This window comes from Myotis yumanensis, unplaced genomic scaffold, assembly GCF_028538775.1.
Source record: "Myotis yumanensis isolate MYYU_CA2020_CCGP unplaced genomic scaffold, mMyoYum1.0.hap1 SCAF_10, whole genome shotgun sequence".
NCBI classification, from domain to species: domain Eukaryota; kingdom Metazoa; phylum Chordata; class Mammalia; order Chiroptera; family Vespertilionidae; genus Myotis; species Myotis yumanensis.
Window position 1 is genome coordinate 37,489,548 of NW_027223761.1, and position 21,254 is coordinate 37,510,801.

The 21,254-nt window shown below is 41.1% G+C and overlaps 1 protein-coding gene across 1 annotated transcript; it reads left to right on the plus strand.

The window, feature by feature from the left end:
• The first annotated feature begins 5,970 nt into the window (after positions 1 to 5,970).
• TMEM9B (TMEM9 domain family member B) lies at positions 5,971 to 19,927 on the plus strand. The gene is made up of 5 exons (XM_070425337.1): positions 5,971 to 6,168; positions 8,493 to 8,584; positions 11,989 to 12,097; positions 13,923 to 14,057; positions 18,772 to 19,927. The coding sequence occupies exons 1-5, from the start codon at positions 6,064 to 6,066 to the stop codon at positions 18,925 to 18,927; spliced, it is 597 nt and encodes a 198-aa protein (XP_070281438.1). The 5' UTR covers positions 5,971 to 6,063; the 3' UTR covers positions 18,928 to 19,927.
• The last annotated feature ends 1,327 nt before the right edge of the window (positions 19,928 to 21,254 follow it).

Sequence of the window (21,254 nt, forward strand, 5' to 3'; positions counted from 1 at the left end):
CTTTACACACTCTTTCCTGGATATATGCCCCTGACCAGCCAATCCCAGCTACCAAAATCAGGGAGGGGAATTCAATCCCGATTGCTTTTACTGGAGCCAGAGTAGCCTCCCAATTGCTGGGGTCCAACCCCAGCAGGTCCAGGGGTCCCCAAAGTTGTGGACAGAGTCGGCGAAGAAGGAATGACACGGAGACAGCCTTCAGTTGATCAGCAGCCTAGCCAGGATCTCCAGCCAAGTTCTGGCTAGGATCTCCAGCCAAGTTCTGGCTAGGATCTCCAGCCAAGTTCTGGTCAGGATCTCCAGCGAAGTTCTGGTATAGGTTCTGTCTAGGTTCTCCAGATTCTCCAGCCAGGTTCAATCGCCAGGTTCTAGTCAGGTTCTCTTGCCATGTTCTATCCAGGTTCTGTAGCCAGGTTCTGTCTCTAGGTTCTTCAGCCAGGTTCTGTCCAGGATCTTTTGCCATGTTCTCTCGCTAGGTTCTGTCTCTAGGTTCTGTGTCCTGTTGTCTTGTTACATCTGTATTTATACCCGTTGATTTTAATCCTATCAATTTCTATTCCAAAGGTTAGGGCGTTTCTTATCTCCATTCCAGGGAGTAAAGATTATGTAGCTTAAGCGTGATTGTTCGTAGTTAAAGTGATTAACTACCCACCTGGCACTTAGTTAAGGGGTTTTATTCCCTCCCTAACTTCAGGGGAAAATCCCTACCTGGGGAAACAACCTTTCTCGGAGAGGTGACCTTGGTTAAAACACATAGCGCCAAGAAGGGGAGCAAACATATTAAGAACAGTATGCCATATACGGCAGGTCCCTTGAAACATATGCTGTGCAGATGTTTCTTCCCTGCAGCAACTGTGTCAAGCAGCAAGGATGGACCGGCTCCCGGCACCCAATTTGTAATTAATATGGAAAACCTAATTCTCCAGGAAACCCACATACTCCAATGTTGAATACTCAAAGCCTGTCAGTGCCTTGAACAGTAGAAATAGGTTGGGAAGGGGGAGTATGGTTGATCTAGTAGACATCTAGTGTTTGCCAGAGGAGACACTTGGAGGGCAGCAAGAGTGTGGACATATAATCTCTGTATTGTGAGCCTGGACAACAGGAATTTAACTTTGCTTTCCTCATTTGGGATACCTTGGGGTTTCGTTATGAAATGCTGGACTCCTGGATGTGCTGGGTGACCTTGTTCTTGGGGGGCTGCTGTAGTGGTTCTTGTGTATTTTGAGCATCTGGTGCTGAGGAAGCAATTAATTTGTTTTGAAAGTTCTATAGAAACTGTCCCCCACATGTCTAAATTCATAATAGTTTCTCTGGTATATATGAACCAGTTAGGGAATAGTAAGTATATTAAAGTGAACAGGTTTCTAGCCCTGAGCAGTGGTTAAGAGTGTTGGCCCGAGCACCAAAGGGTCTCGGGTTCGATTCCCAGTCAAGGGCACATGCCTGGGTTGCTAGTTCAATCTGTATCCTAATCAGGGCACTTGCAGGAGGCAACCAGTTGATGTCTCTCTCACAATCATGTTTCTCTCTCCCTTCTACTCTCTCTAAAAATCAATGTAAATATCCTAGGGTGATGATTAACAAAACAAAAAAGTGAACAAGTTTCTAAAAGAACAGTTAGACCCCCCGGTGTGTGAAGAGGGCCTATTCTAAGGTCTGAAGAGGGGCAGCCAGAGAGGAGGTTCCAGGCTCAGTAAGGGGTGAGGGGAAGGGTAGGAGTTGAAAGGAATGACAAAGGAAGGAAATATGGGGTGGGAATCAGCCTCAGTTGACTCCACCACTGGGATTCAGATCTCTCTGTGTATACCAGAAGCTCATAGGGTGGGCCAATCGGAGCCTATGTGTTTGAGGACCGGGAAGCATCCTGAGAGGACCAAGCCAATCAGACATGTCTGTCTCTAACACCTCCTTCCACATTCTCACTCTCAGATAACCTTGCTTTCTACTTCATTTGTGCAATAATCGGAGCATTTACCACTCCCACCACATCTACCCTCTAACCAGCATCTGAATACAAATATTCAGCTTTCCCCTTCTATTATTGTGTTACCATAGCACAGTATCTAAATACTGTGTAACTTACTGTCCAAGTTCCCCTCTGGAATCTTAGTTCCGAGAGGATAATGAGTTTTGTCTTTTTTATACACTGATGTATACCTAGTACCTACAGCAGTGTTTAGCATGTAAGTGTTCAACAAATACTTAAATGAACACTGGCTACTAGACCAGCAGGTAGGAGTATAGAGAATTTTTCTCCAGAGAAACTTACCTCTCCTTCCAAGAGAAAAACCTTATCTATTTGGACAGTTGGGGATCTCCCTGAGTGCCCTAAGTGGGTTTTTTTTTTCCAAAGAAATTTGAAATAAACTTTCTTTGAAAAAACGTTGTATGGGATTGACCCAGCACATAATATATACATAGTGTGTGTGTGTGTGTGTGTGTATGTGTGTGTGTGAAACTAAGGTTTCACAAAATAATTTCCTTTCTCTGTATGATGTGTTCTAATGTAGTATTTTCTATTCTATTCTGTTGTTTGGGGGAGGGGTTGGAAGACTGGCTGCAACTGATTACATTGATTTTGCAAATCACTAATGGGGTTGCAATCAGAGTTTAAAAAACACTGTACTACAAGCCTTGTCTATGTACATAGAGCTTCTAGTCTGTGTTCTAATGCCTCACTCTTACATATGAAAGGATAGCCAGGGATCTCTGACATTTAAGAAATGTCTTAAATGAGTTTTTACTCAGCTTTGAAGGGTAGAAAAGACAAACAAAAACTGAAAAACTCAACACAGACAATTCAAGAAACAAAGCACTAGAAATATCCTCAGAGAAATAAGATATTGTAGCACACAAATGGAACAGAATGCTATTGGGCAGGGGAAGGAGGGCACGAAAGTGCTCTAGTAACTTTAAAATATGATAACAGAAATGTAAAAATTCAAAATAGCAGTTGGAATATGGAAATCTTTCAGAAAAAAAAAAAGGTAGGACTTGGGGAAGAAATTATAACATATTCTAGGACAAAAACTGTGCTGTAGGCTTAGAGAGCAGCCCGTCCAGAATGAAGGAGGATGATGACTCCTGGAGGGTCATTTCCAATTTAAAAACCAAACTGATAAGTTACTTGTGTTTGAATGTATTGAGAGGCAAGTTTGGGATAAATTATACATACTTGAATACTAGGTAATTAAGAAAGCATGGAAAAGGAGGCAACAGCTGAAAAAAAAAAAAAAGGAAATGTAGTTCTAGCTGGTTTTGCTCAGTGGATAGAGCATCGGCCTGCGGTCTGAAGGGTCCTGGGTTCAATTCCGGTCAAGGGCACATGCCCAGGTTGCCTGCTCCATTCCCAGTAGAGGGTGTGCAGGAGGCAGCTAATCAATGATTCTCTTTCATGATTGATGTTTCTCTCCCTCTCCCTTCCTCTCTGAAATCAATAAAAATATATACATTAAAGAAAATAGGGATACTTTAAAAAAAGGAAATATATTATTGCTAATTGTGTCAATTATTAATAATTGGTACATAGTCATAATATAATGAATTGTGATTTACCTAAGTAAGCTGATATAGATATATTGAGGGATGGAAGATGAAGAAATAATGTTTATGAGAGTGTATTAGAGCATAAATATATAGTTGATTTTTTATAGGAAATAGTAAAATGATAGACCAAACTGAAAAAAATCAAGGACTAACAATATAAGGATGTTACTAAGAAATATGAAGATAAATCCCAGAAGAGAGAGCTAAAAGATAAGAAGTATCTGTGTAGAAATTGATTGTGTATAAGATTGGCACAAGGTCTGCTGTGAAATACTATTTGATTTTTTAAAAATGTTCTATATTGGTAAAAATAAAAATAATGTGGTATTTAATTTATTTGAAAATCTTAGTGGTCAGAAAGGATGGACTGTTTTTCTTAAGTATTTAAGACACTGGGAAACCAACAATACTGACTTGGCACTCCTCTGAAAGAAACTTTAAAAATTATCTCTGCTTTGGCACTAAATTTGTATGGCTTTGTTATTTGGGGAGCTGCAGTAAGTTGTCAGCTATAGGGACACCAAAATCTCCAGGAACAGAGAGATACTATTCTGACCTCATACACTGTTGTCATAGTGGGCACTAGCAAGTGATAGCATGGCACACATGTGTAGCTTTACAGGCAGCAGAGGGCAGAACATCTACTAAAGGGGCCAAGTAGAAGGGAGCATACTAGTGATGCACATGATAAGAGAGGACTCATGATATGCTCAGAAATAACTGGGAGAACTGTGTGTGTGTGTGTGTGTGTGTGTGTGTGTGTGTGTGTGTGTATGCATGGGCATGCACACGTATGTCCTGCCATAACCACTAGAGGCACAATCCAAGTAACCATCATCATTGATGCTGTGCATGACTTCATCTGTTCTCCAGCACTGGAGTGGCCTGGGAAAGTGCTGGGTAGATCCAATACAGTAAACTTCATATCTATAGATATAAAAGCCTAATATGCAGTGTCCCCTCTGGAGTTTGACCTACCAGGAGTTCGATCACTCGCTATGACGTGCACTGACCCCCAGGGGGCAACACGGAACAAAGCAAGGCCCCTGCCAGCAGCTGGCAGCCAGGGAAGGCCCAAGCTGGCAGCTGGCAGCTGCTAGGGATCTACCTGTGCACGAATTTCATGCACTGGGCCTCTAGTTTCTTAATAACAGCCTAGAGAGCTATTTGACCACTGGAGGGGGAAGGGGGGTCAGAGGCTGCAGACAAAGCTGGCAAAACCTTGGTCCCAGGTATATAAATTGTTATTTCTGTTTCTTAACCTTCAGACTTGCACACTTAAATTTAGAGAAGGCTTTTTACTCTCTTGAGCATTTCCCTCCAGGGAATTTTTCAGGCCTCGGGAAGAAGTGAGAGGGCCTAGCTGAGCCTGTGTCACTCCTTAAAAGGAATAAAGTAGGGACATCTAGTCCCAGGGAAGCAAAGAAGAGGGAGGGGGAAAGTGAGCCCTAAGGCCTGTCTTGCCTGTAAATAGAACAACTCCGATTATTACTTGCCATTTGGGACTTAAAGGGCTAAATATATTTGGTGCAATATCAGACACGTTCTTGAGTTAAATTCTAGCACCGAGAATCAAAGGAGAGAAAAAAAAAGGATAAAGGAGAAAAATATCGTAAAAATGCTCCAGTAAAACATTTCCACAAACAGGAGGCCACCTTTTAAAAAGGTTTATGAAATAAACACGGGTATTCCGTGGGAGAATTTGAAATCCATGAAGACTTCAATCTCCTATTGAGCCAAGAATGAGAGGCCCACGGTCATTCAGCAAATCCGAGGGGTTGTGATGAACCCTGTGTCCTTTAAACTATAATCTCCACTAACTGAAAACATTTTAATTGAGGCCACCGTGCCATCCCCAAGGTCCTGCGGAGGACGGCCCACTGGAAAGGCGGGTCAGCGCTCCCCTAACAGTTAGGGGAGCCGGTTCTTTCGCCAACTTCACACCTTTCGGAGCCCGACCTGGCCCGGCCCGGCCCCGTGGCCCAGGCCCAGGCCGCACCTCGGCAGCCAGCCCCCCGCGCGAGGCCAGCGGGGCCCAAGCGGAGGCCGCACCCGCGAAGGCAGCTCCCCGGCTGCTGGAAACCTTGGGGGGAATGGCGTCCGGGAGGCGCGTCTGCACGACCCCCGACCTCTGACCCGGCGCGCTTCCCGGGAAGGAATGGCCCGACCTGCCGGCTGGCGGGGGTCTCTGGAGGGAAGGCGCCCCAGCCCCGCGGCGTCTGCGCCCCGGAAGGACATGCCAGCGTCTCAAAGCCCTGCCGGCCGAGGCTGCTCCCCAAGGGGCCGCTTCGCTCCCGGGCTCCCGGGCCCCCGGGTCCGAGCGTCGGCCGGGCCGGCGCCGCGCAGCCTCAGGCCCCGCGCACCCGGAACAGTTTCCGGGGCGGAGGCTTTTAGGGGCCGGCCCGGCGCGGCGGGTGACGCGGAGGCCGGGACGGAAGTGCGGGCGGAGGCGCCCGAGCCAGAGCCGGAGCCGGTCTGGGGCCCCGGGCTGTGGGGCCGCTCGGTGTGGCCGCCATGGCGACTCCGTGGGGAGGCCTCCCGCGTCTCGGCGCCTCGCTCAGCCTGTCCTGCCTGGCGCTGGCGGTGCTGCTGCTGGTGCGGACGGCCGCCGCCGCCAAGGTGAGTCCCGCCCCGCCCCTCCGCGCTCCGCGAGCTCCTCCCCCGCCCCCGCCCGCGGGGTCTCCACCTGCTCCTTGCCCCGATCCTCTCCCAGCCCGACCCGCGGCTCCGGGCCGCCGGCAGCGCCCACCATCGCCCTCCTGCCCCGACTGACCGGCCGTCGCCGCCCCCGCTCCCACCCCGGCCCTGACGGCGCTCTCTTTCCCGCCCCGATGCCCGCCTGCCCCGCCCGGGCAGCGCCCCTCCACGCCCGCTTTATACCCCTTACGCTCTGCGGGGCTACCAGCACCCCAGCAGCCTCCCAGACCACACTCCGCCCGTCCCCAGGCCCAGAGGATGGGAGTCCCCTTCCTCCGAGGTCTTCCCTCTTAGGTGGGAACGCAGCCATTTGCGGGAACTTGCCTGTCCTGGCAGCCTTCCTCCCAACAGGTCTCAGGGAGCCCTCACCGGCCTACATCCTCCCTCACCCAGACCCCTCCGGGGCCTCTCGAGCCCTTTCCTGCCTTCTCTGTACCCGATCATTTAGTGGGAAAGGGAGGATCCAAACTGTAGGAGAGGTGAGGTGGTGGCCTTCTCCCCGGCTCCGTGTCACGGCCCTTCCGACCCCTCCTGCTGCTTTCTAGCCCCACTCCTGCCCCTGCTGTCCACACCTGGCCCCGTGCACACTTGTGCTTGCTCCTTGATGAGCTAGCTTGTTATTGGGGAAAACAGAAGGAATTCATGTTAATGAGATGGGAAAACAGAATGGCGCTTGCATTTCTTTAAAAAAATTAAAAATAGGAGTTTATAACATCTTTAAATATGGATTATGGGAAGGACACATCAGAGGCAGACAGATCCGGGATTTTTTTTTAATGTATTTTATTAATCTTTTTACAGAGAGGGAGGGAGAAGAATAGAAAGTTAGAAACATCAATGAGAGAGAACCATCAATCAGCTGCCCCCTGCACACCCCCCACTGGGGATGTGCCCGCAACCAAGGTACATGCCTCCGACAGGAATCGAACCTGGGACCCTTCAGTCCGCAGGCTGACGCTCTATCCACTGAGCCAAACTGGCCAGGGCCAGATCCGGGATTTTGATTGGGGTTCTTGCTCAGGGATTCTTGCAGAAGTCTTCCCTACCTTCCACCAGAAACAGGAACAGCAGCACGTCTCCTGACTTTCAAAACCTTGCTGGCATCCTCTGCATATCTCTTGTCATCACTTTAGGTAGGGCATTGCAATCATGTATTTATGTGTCAGTCTCCTTTACTAGGGCACATCCTAATTACAGGCAGGAACCATGCCTTGTACTTATCCGAACCCACCTCCTTGAGCACAAGGTCTGGCACCAAGCAAATGCTCACTAAATGGTTGCTGAGTCAGTGAATGAATTATGGACAACTCAGCCAGACATACCATATCTCAGAGCAGGGAGCCTGGTCCTCTGGGACTGAGGAGCCACTGCCTTCTCAGGTAGATTCCCCTTTGCCCAGGAAGGATCTTCTACTCCCCCTCAATTCCTATATTAGTCACCCCTTTCTCCATCTCTTAAAGTTTTCTTTATCCACAGTTGTCCTCTCTGGAGGGATTAGAAGCAAAGTTTCATGCAAAGGGTAGACCAAACTGATCTCGGCTATACTCGAGCTGCTTCCCTTATGTACTTTCTTTCCAATTGTAGCCGAGTTGCCTCTAAAACTTCAGCCCTTCTATAGGACTCTGGCCCAACCCCTTTTGTCCATATCAATCAATTTTGATTCCTCCCAACCCTTTTATAATCAACATTCTTATTTGTAGACATAGCTAGCCATGTATCATATCTTTCTACTGACAGGTAGATGGTGATAACATTAGCACAATTTGAGTGTTATCTGACCCATAAATGTGATTAATCAGTTACAGATCAAGTACTAAGTATTATTTTAAACTGACTTTATGTAATATTTAATGATTCATTCGCATTACCAAAAAGAACATGCATCTCTCAGTTATTTAAAGTTTTAAGTGAATGGTTTTAGAATATTTGGTAGGGGGTGCTTAACAAAATGTATATGGTGCATTTAAAAAAAATATTGATGATAGCTCGGCCAGTGTGTTTCAGTGGCTTAGAGTGGACCCATGAACCAGGAGGTCATAGTTCGATTCCAGGTCAAGGCACATGCCCCTGTTGTGGGCTCAATCCCCAGTAGGGGGCATGCAGGAGGCAGCCGATCAATGATCTCTCTCATCATTGATGTTTCTCTTTCTCTCCCTTCCTCTCTCTGAAATAAATAAAAATATTTTTTTTAAGAATTATGATAAACTGTCAACAAGCTCTATACTAAGTTTCCATTTTGGTTACAGAATTCGGAGGATGTTCGGTGTAAATGTATTTGTCCTCCCTATAAAGATATTCCTGGACATATTTATAATAGGAACATATCCCAAAAAGATTGGTAAGTATTCTGGATTGCTTAATTACCTGTCAGATTTCTTTCTGTGTTTGTCACTGTTAGCCCAGAATGTTCATCCAGTGTATTGTTTTCTTTTTAAGTATTTCTTTCTAAGCAAAAGTGTCAAATTCCATTTCCGTTTGAAAAAGTGAGTAAGACCCTAAGTGTATGATGTAAGCCTGAAGTAATATAGCAAAAACTCTAAGCCCCAGATAGGGTGGGTTTTCTATGGAAATGGGGCAGAGTTTATGCCACCTAAACTTACTTCCTTTGCCCCCTTAAATTTTGGCCCTCTCTCTTGCTTTTCAGTGAAAGGTAAGCAAGCCTCATTTATCTGGGTTATAATTTCTACAGCTTGTAGGTTCTGGCGATATATTGCCAAATGTAGGAGACTATGTTTAAAAGTGTCAGAGACTCAGGAAGGAATGGATGAATCATGTACACCAGTTTACCAGTTGGTGTGCCATGAATAGGTATAGGTGTGATATTGATCCATTCAGCTCTCAGGGTAATCAGGCAGGCATGTGATGATTGAGATCCTGACTGGCTAGCCACCAGCAGCCTTCTCTGTTTATCTCAGTGGATCTTGCAAATGATAGCTTTTTCTGCATGTGCCATAAAATGATTGGGAAACAGTTGTTTTGTCGCAGGATGGATGAGGTCATTCCCATGGAATTGTCATGTTTTATGGTTTGTAACCACAGTAGAAGAATACCAGGATAGGCATAGAAGAAAAATAGCTCCAAATGCTGTGTGCTTTCACATGTACTTGATTTCGTAGATAAACAGCCTACAAGAATTTGAAAGCAAAATTAAACTTGTGCGGTTACAATATTCCAAGCTGACTTGGAAAAATAAAAGGCAGCATTTGAGCTTGTTTAGTTTTTTTGATGTTATTGTCTGTTCTTCTCATTTTGGTTCAATCTCATATTTGAAAAGTATGTTCTTGAGAACTTCTTATGAATGTCCACATTCCACTTAAATTGTCTCATATTGCAAAGTGATGTAGCTATATTCTTATAGGTTTTATAGCAGCAAGTTATTGATATGATATAAGAAAGCTCAAATAAGTTTTAAGTTTTTCCTATAAATTTTCTAAATATATTGAGCACTTACAATTTATTCTATTAGTAATAAAATATGATGACTATTATTTGAGTGGCAAATAAACTCACTATTCAAGTGGTTAGCACTAATCTTTTCACTGACTTTTCTTATTCTAGATTCAGACAGAACCATATGTCATTCATCTCTGATTATTGGTCAAAAGAGGGAGGTTTGAAACTAAACAGTTGAAACAAGGCATGTTCCCTCCCTGTTTCCTTCCTGCAACTTAGCCATTTACTGAGAATAGGTGTGATATTACCCAGTTGTCACTGACAAAGTTTTTAACTAGCAGAAGGGTAGGCAAGTTATGTTATGGCCTTATGAGGCCTCTAATATCCATCTGGCCCTAGATATATACAGGGTGTCACCCTAAAATGTATACATACTTCACAGCTGATAGCTCAGTTGATGATTCTTTCTTAACCCATTGGAATTAATAATTATTCAAAGTGTATATACATTTTTTGGGACACCGTATATTTACCTTTCAGCCTCCATTGTGTTCAGTTGTTAGCATTAATTCTTCATTGACTTCTGCTGTGTGACTTAAGAAAAGTTTGAGTTCTCTGGTTTGTGTTTGGCGTGTGATTTAAAGCCAAAAATGTCCTCCCTTTGGCACTAGGGGGAGGTGTTGCCCAGTTCCCAAAGTGGTTGAGTTCTGTATCTGGGTTCTGTGTTTACAGTGACTGGCCCTTCAACCAACCTTCCTGCTTCCTCTCCCACCCAGTATCTCGACATTATTAAACTGTATTCTTCAAAAGAAACACACAATACTCAGCACTTAGATTCTCAAATAACTCTTAGGTACTGTTACTCAGGCTTCTGAAGTTGAAATAGGAAACTAAGTGGGAGATAAGTCTGATATTCCTGAAGTTCAGAGAGATACAGGAGGGCTGACCTAGGAGACAGGAGCCCTGGATTTGGGTCCTTTTAGCTGGTCGTTTACTCTGTAAACTTGTGCAGGTGACTTCTCTGAAAGTATTGGGCTGGATGAACTCTGATTCTGAGCTAGATACTCCTGTAACGGGATTTAGCTTTCTCTGCCCATTTTATGCCTGCATCCAGCCTGCTACATTCTTAGTCTTCTATATGTTTGGAACAGATATCACACACTTGTATGGTGTGAGTTGTGGGACCTTACCCTTATTTGAAATGCTACCATTGGAGACTTCTTTTTTATTATTATTACATACTACCTTTGTTTAAATTACAATTACTTTGTTAAGTGTAATTGATTGAACTTTGATCATTTATATTGTTTTGGGTTTTCTTTTTAAGCCACAGCACAGAGGAAATGAAACAAACAAAACAAAAAGTACATTTTGATAGGGCAAATGGAAAGAATCAGCCTAGAGCATTGAGTGCCCCCAAGAAGGATGGTGGAAAGAGACAGGAAATTAGTAGAGTTCTTCTGGGAGCCAGAAATACCCAAGGAAGAGATGCCAAAAGGGAAGGAAATTGCCCAGCAGAAGGCAGGAAGACAGAAAAGTTTGCTTACTTTTGCTGAAGATGATCAGAGTAGTAGGCTCTTATTAGCTGGAGGAAGTAATAGCTTAATTATTTTCTAGAATTGACAGGTTTCTGGGAAAATGCTTTTTTTATAGAATTGCTTTGTCATAAGCCATAAATATGTAGTTTGGAAAATAGAAAAACGTCCAACAACAAAAACATTCAGCCTTTTATTTTTGATAAACTTCTTCCAAGTAATCACTTTTCATTAAAAAATATTTTTGTTGTCCTAATCCTCCTCCTTCATGCTTTTTCAATAGACATTTGCTCATTAAGACAAGTAATTATTTCTTACTGTAGCTTTGAATGTTCAGGTTTCAGAATTTACCAACTGCTAAGTGTGATTAGCCATTTATATTCCAGACTGTGGCAATTAAGAATATTAGTTGATTCATAAAAGAGATAATCTCATATTTCAACAATGCCCCAGGTCACTTTAAATCATTTAAAGCAGTTTTGCTTGGTAACTAAATAAGTTTGAATATGACTCAATCTGCTAAATAGGTTTTGATCCCATTTGGGATTTTTCAGGTGCATTATAAACTTCTAACAGTAGCACCTTTGAAAATAGTTACTATATATGTGTCTTTATGGTTTCTTAGACTTTTAGATCTTACCAAATTGCTGATATCAAGAGAGGAAATTGTTTCATTTCCCTTATTGATTATTTGTTCCTTATATTCTTTCATTGGATAAGTTCAGTGATTATTCCGGATTTCAAGAAAGTTTTGATCAGTGTGAATAGAAAATCCAGCTAGACTTGAGCAGTATTTTATCTTTGTGTTTTTCAGCGATTGCCTTCATGTTGTGGAGCTCATGTCTGTGAGGGAGCCTGACATAGAAGCATACTGTCTGCGCTGTGAATGCAAATATGAGGAAAGAAGCTCTGTAACAATCAAGGTGAAAAACAAAAATCCATCTTTTCTGCTTCTGGAATAGTTCTTGATAATACTGAGACATGGGAAAATTTTTGACATAGGAATTCTATTTTAGTTACTCAAATACTGCTCTCCTCATCACCGACTTTACCTCCTTCCTCATCTCCAACCCCCAACCCCAAAGAAGGCCTGTTCTCTGCCTGCCTCATTGAGATGCTTTGTGTATTAAGATAAGGTAGATAGGCATGGTATGTGTAATAGCACAAAAATGCCCTATGTGTAATTAGCATATTCCAGAAAAATGTCCCAGCTTTTCTGTGGTCACATATGCCAGAAGATAGTGAGAATAGCATGATTAGGCCCTCTTCTTCCTGCCCTCTCAACCCTTAGGAAGAATCATACATATAGTGACTCGTCTATTCTAGAAACATCACTTCTGGATTTTAAGATTTCCTTTCTTTATTTGCTATAGGAAATGGAAGATGGATCGCTCTGATCACCATTTGGACCTCTAATAAGTTCAGTTACTTTATCGTGGTGACTAACAGTTCTTTCCCCATTTTTTTATATGGAGCCTCCCATTCCTTTCCCAAAAAGAGGGCACATGGGAAATCTGGGAATGCTCAGCTATAGCAGTTACAAAGATTTCTGGTGTGGTTGACCCTGTGGGAGAGCCCCTGCTCCAGCAGGGTGCTGTCCCATAGAGAAATTCTCACTGTACTTTCTAATTTTAAACAAAAATTTTGATGTATAATTTACATACCTTAAAAGTAATTCATTGTAAGTGTACAATTCTATAAATCTTAGCAAGTTTTAAACAATTTATAAAAATCTAGATTTAGAACATTCCCAAAACCCCAAAAAAGTCTCTCATGTCCATTTACAGTTAATCCCGCTCCTACCCTCAGTCCTAGGCAGTAGCTGTTCTGCCTTGTGTCTCTACAGGTCTGGACAGTTCATAAAGATGGAATCATACAGTATGTGGTCTTCTGTGACTGGTTCTTTCACTTAGCATAATGTTTTTGAGGTTTATTCATGTTGTAACATATGTCAGTACTTAATTCCTTTTTATTGCTGAATGGCATTCTGTTATGTGAATATCCCACATTTTACTTATCCACTCATCAGTTGTAGACATTTGGATTATTTCCAGATATTTACTATTATGAATAATACTGTCATGAATATCTGCTTACGTGTCTGTGTGTGGCTAAGTTTTCCTTTCTTTTGGGTAGATTTCTTAGAGAGGTAAGTTTATGTCTAACTTTTAAGAGACTGCCAGATTGTTTTCCAAAGTAGTTGTACCATTTTTCATTCCCCCCAGCAACATATGAGGGTTCAGTTTCTCCACATCCTTGTCAACATTTGGTATTGTCTGTCTTTAATTAAAGCCATTCTTGGGGATGTCAGCACATGAATTAAGATCTCAAGAAAACCACTGGCCTAAAACATATTTTGAACATCTAAATTGATCTAAAAGAGTATTCTGTTGAAATTCATCTGCATTGCATTTTCTGCTAGGGTTCTCTTATGTTGTCTTGACAGCACTATGACACTGTATTCAGGTGAGAAAGAAAACTGCTGTGCTAGCGGTGGTGATTAGCAGTAAGTGAAAATGGAGTTTTGAAAACTCACAAAAAGATCTCAACGACAAAATGCTTTTTTTCCTTTTTTCTTTAATACTTTGGTGAAGAATTGAATTTGTTTCTTATGTTCGAATCTGGTTGATATAGAAATCCTGTATGCTTAGCAGATAGACCAGTCTTCACTGCGGCTTTACTATGATTATGCAGAATTCTGATTCCTTGGCTTGAACAGAGATGTAACTTATTTTCAATTTCCCTTAGGTTACCATTATAATTTACCTGTCCATTTTGGGTCTTCTGCTTCTGTACATGGTGTACCTTACTCTGGTTGAGCCCATACTGAAGAGACGCCTGTTTGGACACTCACAATTAATACAGAGCGATGACGATGTTGGGGTAAGTTCTCAGCATGCCCTAGCTGACAGATCGTCATCATGAAATAATATAAATGTTCATGCACTGGAGCAGATAGTCAACTAGAGAAGCTAAAGATAGTTCTAATTTTAGTATATGTCTCTTTATGAGGAAATTGCTTTGTAAAGCCACAAATATGGTGGTTTAAACTGATGATCTTTAGTGAGTGTGTTATACAAGGCTTTGCTCTTCAGTACACAGGGCGCAATTTTCATTGCCTTCCCCTGTTTACATTGAGAAAAGCATCTGAGCTAGCTTTCTGCCCACCTTAACACCTTCCCTGTTAGCATCACAGGGAATATCATAGGAGGTAAAGAGGCTTTAGCGAAGGAAAGTATGAAGACCATACTGTTCTTTTCTTAATGATGTGCAGCTTGATAACCTGCTGATGTTTTATATATCCTGTTATTCTTCTTAAAAATCTGTGATCTTTAACTCTAGAGAAACATAAAACCATCACTCCAGATTCTCTTTCTATCTTTAAAACACATTTATATCCATCCATACAGTTGGTATAATCAGTGTATAAATGTTTTGTGGTCTGCTTTTTGTGTCAACATCATTCAGAAATGTCCAGAAAATGACATAGTCTACAAACTTGTTACTCATTTTAACTTAGAGGAATATATTGTTTGTTTTATTATCCTGTTTGGGCTTATTTCCAAATTTTCATTATTATATATATATATAATTTTTTAAAAATTACTTCTTATTTTGAATTACTTTATTGGACTATGTTCCTTAAAGTGGGTAAAATTCAGTAAAGCTTCAAGAACCAATTCCAAAAGCTAACGCCAGGATGACCCCTTGCTAACCACAGTCAGAAGCCCTTTTACTCTTAAATGGCTTGTGGACCTGTTGGTAAAAGATGGGAAGGTGGATCCTGACTGGATGGCTTGAGTTATATCTACAAACAGAGCCTCCTTTTTTTTTAAAATATATATATATTTTATTGATTTCAGAGAGGAAGGGAGAGGGAGAGATAGAAACATCAATGATGAGAGAGAATCATTGACCAGCTGCTTCCTGCACACCCCCTACTGGGGATCGAGCCCTCAACCCAGAGCACGTGCCCTTGGCTGGAATCGATCCTGGAACTCTTCAGTCCACAGGCCAACGCTCTATCCACTGAGCCAAACCAGCTAGGGCCAGAACCTCCTTTTTGATCAATACATTATTGTCTCATGAATATCAATTATGAATACTCAACTTATTTACCCACGATTTCATTTTAATTTTGTTAAAAACTTTCTTAGAAACACCTCTGTTTACTTCTTTTTCCCTTGTTTCCATTACAAAATGAGTAACTTTTTATTATCAGGTACCGTGCTAGATACTAGCAATAAAGAGATGAATAAAACAAAGAGACATGTAGTCAGGCCGGTGTGGATTAGTGGTTGAGCATCGACCCAGGAACCAGGAGATCATGGTTCGATTCCTGGTCAGGGCACATGCTTGAGTTGTGGGCTCCATCTGTGCAGGAGGCAGCCAATCAATGATTCTTTCTCATCAAAAGATAGGATTAGATTATTATTTGTTGAAGGGGGCTGCCTACATTGTTCATTGTAAGATATTTAGCAGCATCCCTGACCTCTACCCACTAGATGCCAATAGCATCTTCATCCCAGTCACAACAGTAAAAAATGTCCACAAACATTGTCAAATGTTTCTGGGGAGCAAAACCACCCTCAGTTGAGAACTAACATAACAAAATGTTATGTAAACCATTTCATTATAAGGCACATAAATAAAAAGTCTCACTTAAACTACATCACTTACAGCATTAAATATCTGGTTCCTGATTTTAGGAATAGATAATATCAAAGAAAATAAAAGAAATGGATGCACAAATGTGTAGACAAAAACATGTAGGAAAGGCATCTGATTGGTGGGGTCATGTGCTTAATAACCTTTTTGTTCACCAGTGATAGATTCCTTGTGTAAGATGACCATTTGAGAACATTGTTTCTGAGAGCCCTGGCTAACTCTTGAGTTATCTGTTAAACTGATTGTCAGCAGAGAGGTATTTTCAGACCAAAGCTGTGAATTTATGGTAACAATCTGTTACCATGTAAAATAAAAAGAAGTTAAATTTAAATTCTACAGTTGTTGCTTACCCAAGATGAGAGTTCACTATGTGCTTTTAAAAGTGCTGTTGTTAAATTCTCAATTAAATTGTTTTAATTTTTGTTCATTGTAGAGCATTTTAAATAAAGCAAGAGTTAGTACAAATAGTTCCGAAGCTCACTGTAAGCAGTCACAATATTTACTGTATTATATATCCATGACACATCATTGCTATTATCAAAGCATTACATTATAACATGTTTTGTATTTACTGTAATTTTATCAGGTGTGAAAAGAACAAACATATAAAAAGGGTAAATCTCTATTTGCATTCTCCAAGCCTCCATGACCGTGAGCAGCTAGTTCAATCTTGTTCTGATAGGTGGAGAACAGACCAAAAGAATTACTGGTTTATTTAGTCCTTTAAATTTGTTCCTTAAAAAGATCCCCCTCCCCCCACCTTGAAGAGTAGATAGCAGGATTATGAAATTGAGAGGTGCTTTGCTGAAAAAGTACATCCTTCTTCCTAATCTTGTTTATGTCAAAACAAGCCAATGGTGATAATATTTTATATACAAGTTCATCACCATATCCTTATAGTGTCATCTTAATCTACCTGAACAAAATCAGTATGTTTAGACAATATGACGCCAAGTCAAGGTTAGGTGAGCTTAAGTCTTGTGTTTGTGCTAATTAGTTAGATGACCTTGGATCGGTTTATTTCTTTGTGGGAAATCGAGTAATCCAACAACTTTAGCCTTCCTCTTCCCTCACCTTATTTCTTATATCTTCAATACATTTTTAACTTTATGAAATTGTTATTATTTTCATTTGAAGATTAAAAAACTTAATAGGCTTTGCACAAGCTGTTACATAAATTAAGTGAAAAGTGAGGGAATTTTGGTAAAGAAGGCAGGGAAAGATTATTTATAGAAAACTTTTTGATGCAGTTATGTACATGTCTTGGTATAAAAAGAAGACTAATCCTAGCTGGTTTGGCTCAGTGGGTAGAGCATCAACCTGCGGACTAAAGGGTCCTGGGTTCTATTCCCAGTCAAGGATATGTACCTCAGTTGCAGACTGATCCCCGGCCTTGGTTCGGGCTCATGTGAGAGGGAACCAATCGATGTGTCTCTCTCACATCCACGTTTCTATCTATCTATCCATCCCTCCCTTCCACTCTCTCTAAAAAAAACCAATGGAGAAATATCCTTGAATGAGGATTAACAAAAAAAAGAAGACCAGGTATTATAACAACACATGGTTATGATTATATATAGGTATATGGTGTGTATAGCTTTCTATAGACATGCTGACACCTGCCCTAGATATATAATAGAACCTTTGCAAGCATGCACAAGACCATGTTGTTTCTTTACTAGAGGCAAAGTTTAGTTTAAGAGATACAACGTGTGCCCTAACCGGTGTGGCTCAGTGGATAGAGCTTCGGCCTGCGGACTGAAAGGTCCCAGGTTAGATTCCGGTCAAGGGCATGTACCTTGGTTGCGGGCACATCCCCAGTTGGAGGTGTGCAGGAGACAGCTGATCGATGTTTCTAACTCTCTCCCTCTCCCTTCCTCTCTGTAAAAAAATCAATAAAAAATATATATATTTTTTAAAAAGAGATACAACTTGTGACTTGGATCCTATGTTGGAACATTTAGAAGCTTTGTTAACCAGGGTTTGGGAAAAAGAGATCAAGAAAAAGGCAAACAAAAGCAGTAAGTTAGTTTTTAATGCTTTTTGTCATTTAGGCAGCTGTGTTTATATCTTCTTCACAGATAGATTAGCACAGTGGTTTCCCCTGTAATGACTACAAACATCAGTGGCATTGGTTTACTTTGACCAGGATAAGTTGTTTTTCTACACAGATACCTGGGTAAGCCTTCAATAGCCTCTTTCCTAAGGCAGCAACTAGCATAGAAGCCATAGTGCTCAGCATTGAAAGATTCAAGTCTTTTTCAAATAGAAATTCTGAAGCAGTAATTCTTACTGCCCTTGGTAATAGAGGGTAATTTTAGCACATGAGGTGTCTCTTTTCATCACAGATTGGGGAAGGGATAAACCAGTCCATTTAGTGTATATGTTGAGGGGGCAGGGAGATAAAATCTTATCAACTCATCTCCCAGGGTGAATGTGGCCCCAGCTGTCAAGTAACAATTCTAACATAATGGGAGTCAGGTAAGATAGGTCTTTCCTCTGCTCCAGTTCAGCTATACAGTATTGAGTGAGGCAAGGAAAAGTCCTACTTTCTGTGTCTGTAGCATACAGATTTTAACATGAAAATAGATTTTCTTTCCCTACCCGTTCGGGAAGCTTCTCTTTAACATAAATGACCACTGTCTTTGTCTTTGGTCCCTGCTTCTTAAGAGAAATGTCTTTGGAAATGGTGATTCATGGGAACATGACACAGATACCTCCTCATCGCTTATGCCTCTTGAACCACCTGTTTCTGCAGTTGAGTTCAGCCTACTTCTAGCAGTTGAGTGCCTAGAAATGCTTGGGCAAATAGATGGTCTGTTCTTTGAAAAACCCAGCTGCTTCTGTCTCTGGCTGAACAACTGCTGTTTTGTGTGTATGTTTTACACCAATTAGCCATCTCTTATGGTCTCCATTCCTGGACTTTCAGGATCACCAGCCATTTGCAAATGCCCACGATGTGCTGGCCCGCTCCCGCAGTCGAGCCAACGTGCTGAACAAGGTGGAGTATGCCCAGCAGCGCTGGAAGCTTCAAGTTCAAGAGCAGCGGAAGTCCGTCTTTGACCGTCATGTTGTCCTCAGCTAATTGAGAATCAAATTCGAGGTAACTAGAAAGCAACAATGCAGGCAACTGGAAAAAACTGACTGATTTTTCCTGGGTTTTGTTTTAACACCCTGTTGATTTCACCAACTCTTGCTGGAAAATTCAAAACCCGAAACAAAAACGTGCTTGGAATTTTTTTCTTGTTAACATATTAATAGAGACATTTTTTAAAGCACACACCAAGTCGCCAATAAACCTTATCCTATTTGTGACAAAGTACATCTGCCTATAAATTACCTTGAAGTCCTTTACCTGAAACAGGCATTCTCTTTTTCACCACACAGTTTTAACTTGGTTTTCAAGATAATTTTCAGGTAGTTTTTTTTTTTTTTTTGGCAGGGGAGGGAAGGGATGTGTGGGAACTGCTTAACATAACTTTTCTCAAGTCACTTTACTAAAAAAACTTTTGTAAATAGACTTTATCTTATATTTTTAAGTTTCATTTCTATATTGCAGTGTGGCCACCGCATCAAAGCCCTGACTTGTCCTTTTTGAATTTTGCACTGACTGTCTTTAGGTATCTGGTTGGCCAGCAGCTGCACTTTATGGTAAACTAGTTCTGAAATGCTCGGTGCCTCTTCACAAAACGCAGATTTTCTTTTAAGTACTGTGATGTCTGGTGCAGTGCATCCTAAAACAAACTGGCCACTTTCTAGTTGACTCTAATGACTAAACATAGTCTTGGCATGAGTGGTCTTTCTCATCCCCTAATATCTTTAAGGATGAATCCTAAGGACTTGGATACTTGCAATAAAGAAATTTTCTTTTAAACCAAGCCATGGATTGATGACATACACATATTGTCAGCATTTTTGGTCAGGTTGAGAGGCAGCTGTTTGAGCTGTGGTGTGTGCAGCGTTGAACAAGTAATGGAGTTCTGTGTGCCTCCCTCTGAAGAGTATAACAGTCACTGGATAACTCGCTTTTTTCTTCCTATGTCCTCTTTGGAATGGAACAATAAAAATAATTTTTGAAAAACCTACCAGTGTATCTATGTCTCAACTTTTCTCCTCTTCCTCTTTTGCTATATGATGAACTTAGAGATGCAAAGGCATGTGCACCCTATTGTGAGATCTGTTTTAGACCAGTCTAATCATAAAACATTGGTACTAAATTACGTGTGTGTGTGTGTGTGTGTGTGTGTGTGTGTGTGTGGAGAGAGAGAGAGAATGCATGGGTACTAAGACCTCTGAAAGTATACATATACCATTTTGATATATTGGGAGATTTAAAATGCATGTTATAAGAAATTCTTGGCAAAAATTATAATTAAATTACATTAAATTCATAAGTATAAGGTTTTAGAAGCTATTAATGGATTTTTTAGTTAATAAAAAACAATTTTTCAGACCTACAAATTTAACCTAAATTATTGATTTTATTGTTAATATTAAAATATGTCATTTCAACTACAACCAAGTGAAATTTATGTCAAGGATTCAAGACTGGTGCTCGCTTTGGCAGCATATATACTAAAAAAGGATTCAAGACTGGTTGAATATTCAAAGATCACATCAACAGGCTAGAGAAGGAAAATGAAATGATCCTATTAATAGATGCAGAAAAAGCAAACCTCAACACCCATTTATGAAAAAAAAACACACAAAAAAGAAACACCTCAGTAAAGTAGGAATAGAAGAGAACTTCCTCAACTAGATATTCAAAGAATTTCTACAGAAACCCACAGCTTACTTAATGGTAAAAAGTGGAAGTGTTCCTGCTAAGATGAGGAACACGGCAAGGTGTCCTCACCACTGCTTTTCAGCATTGTACTGCATTTCCTAGCTAATGCAGTAAGACAAGAAAAGGTATACAGATTGGGAAGGAAGAGATAAAATTGTCTGTTTCAGATGAAATGATCATCTATGTAGAAAATAAAGAAACACAAAACAAAAACCTTAAAAAGAATGATTATAGCAAAGTTGCAGGATAGAAAGTTAATACAGAAGATAATTGCCTTCCTGTATTCTAGCAATGAACAAATGAAATTGAAAACAATACCATTTACCAATACTAGTCCCCAAAGTGAAATAGGTATTAAATCTAACAAAATATGTACAAAATATATATGAGGAAAACTACAAAACTAATGGAAGAAGTCAAAGAAGGACTAAATAGATACTCAATGTCCATGAATAGGAAGACTCAATACTGTCAAAATGTCAGTTTTTCTCAACTTGATCTATAGATTCAATACAATCTCATTGAAAATCCCAGCAAGTTATTTTCTGTATTTCAAGAAACTGACTCTAAAGTTTATATCAAGAAGCCAAAGAACCAGAAAAGCCAACACAATATTAATGTAGAAG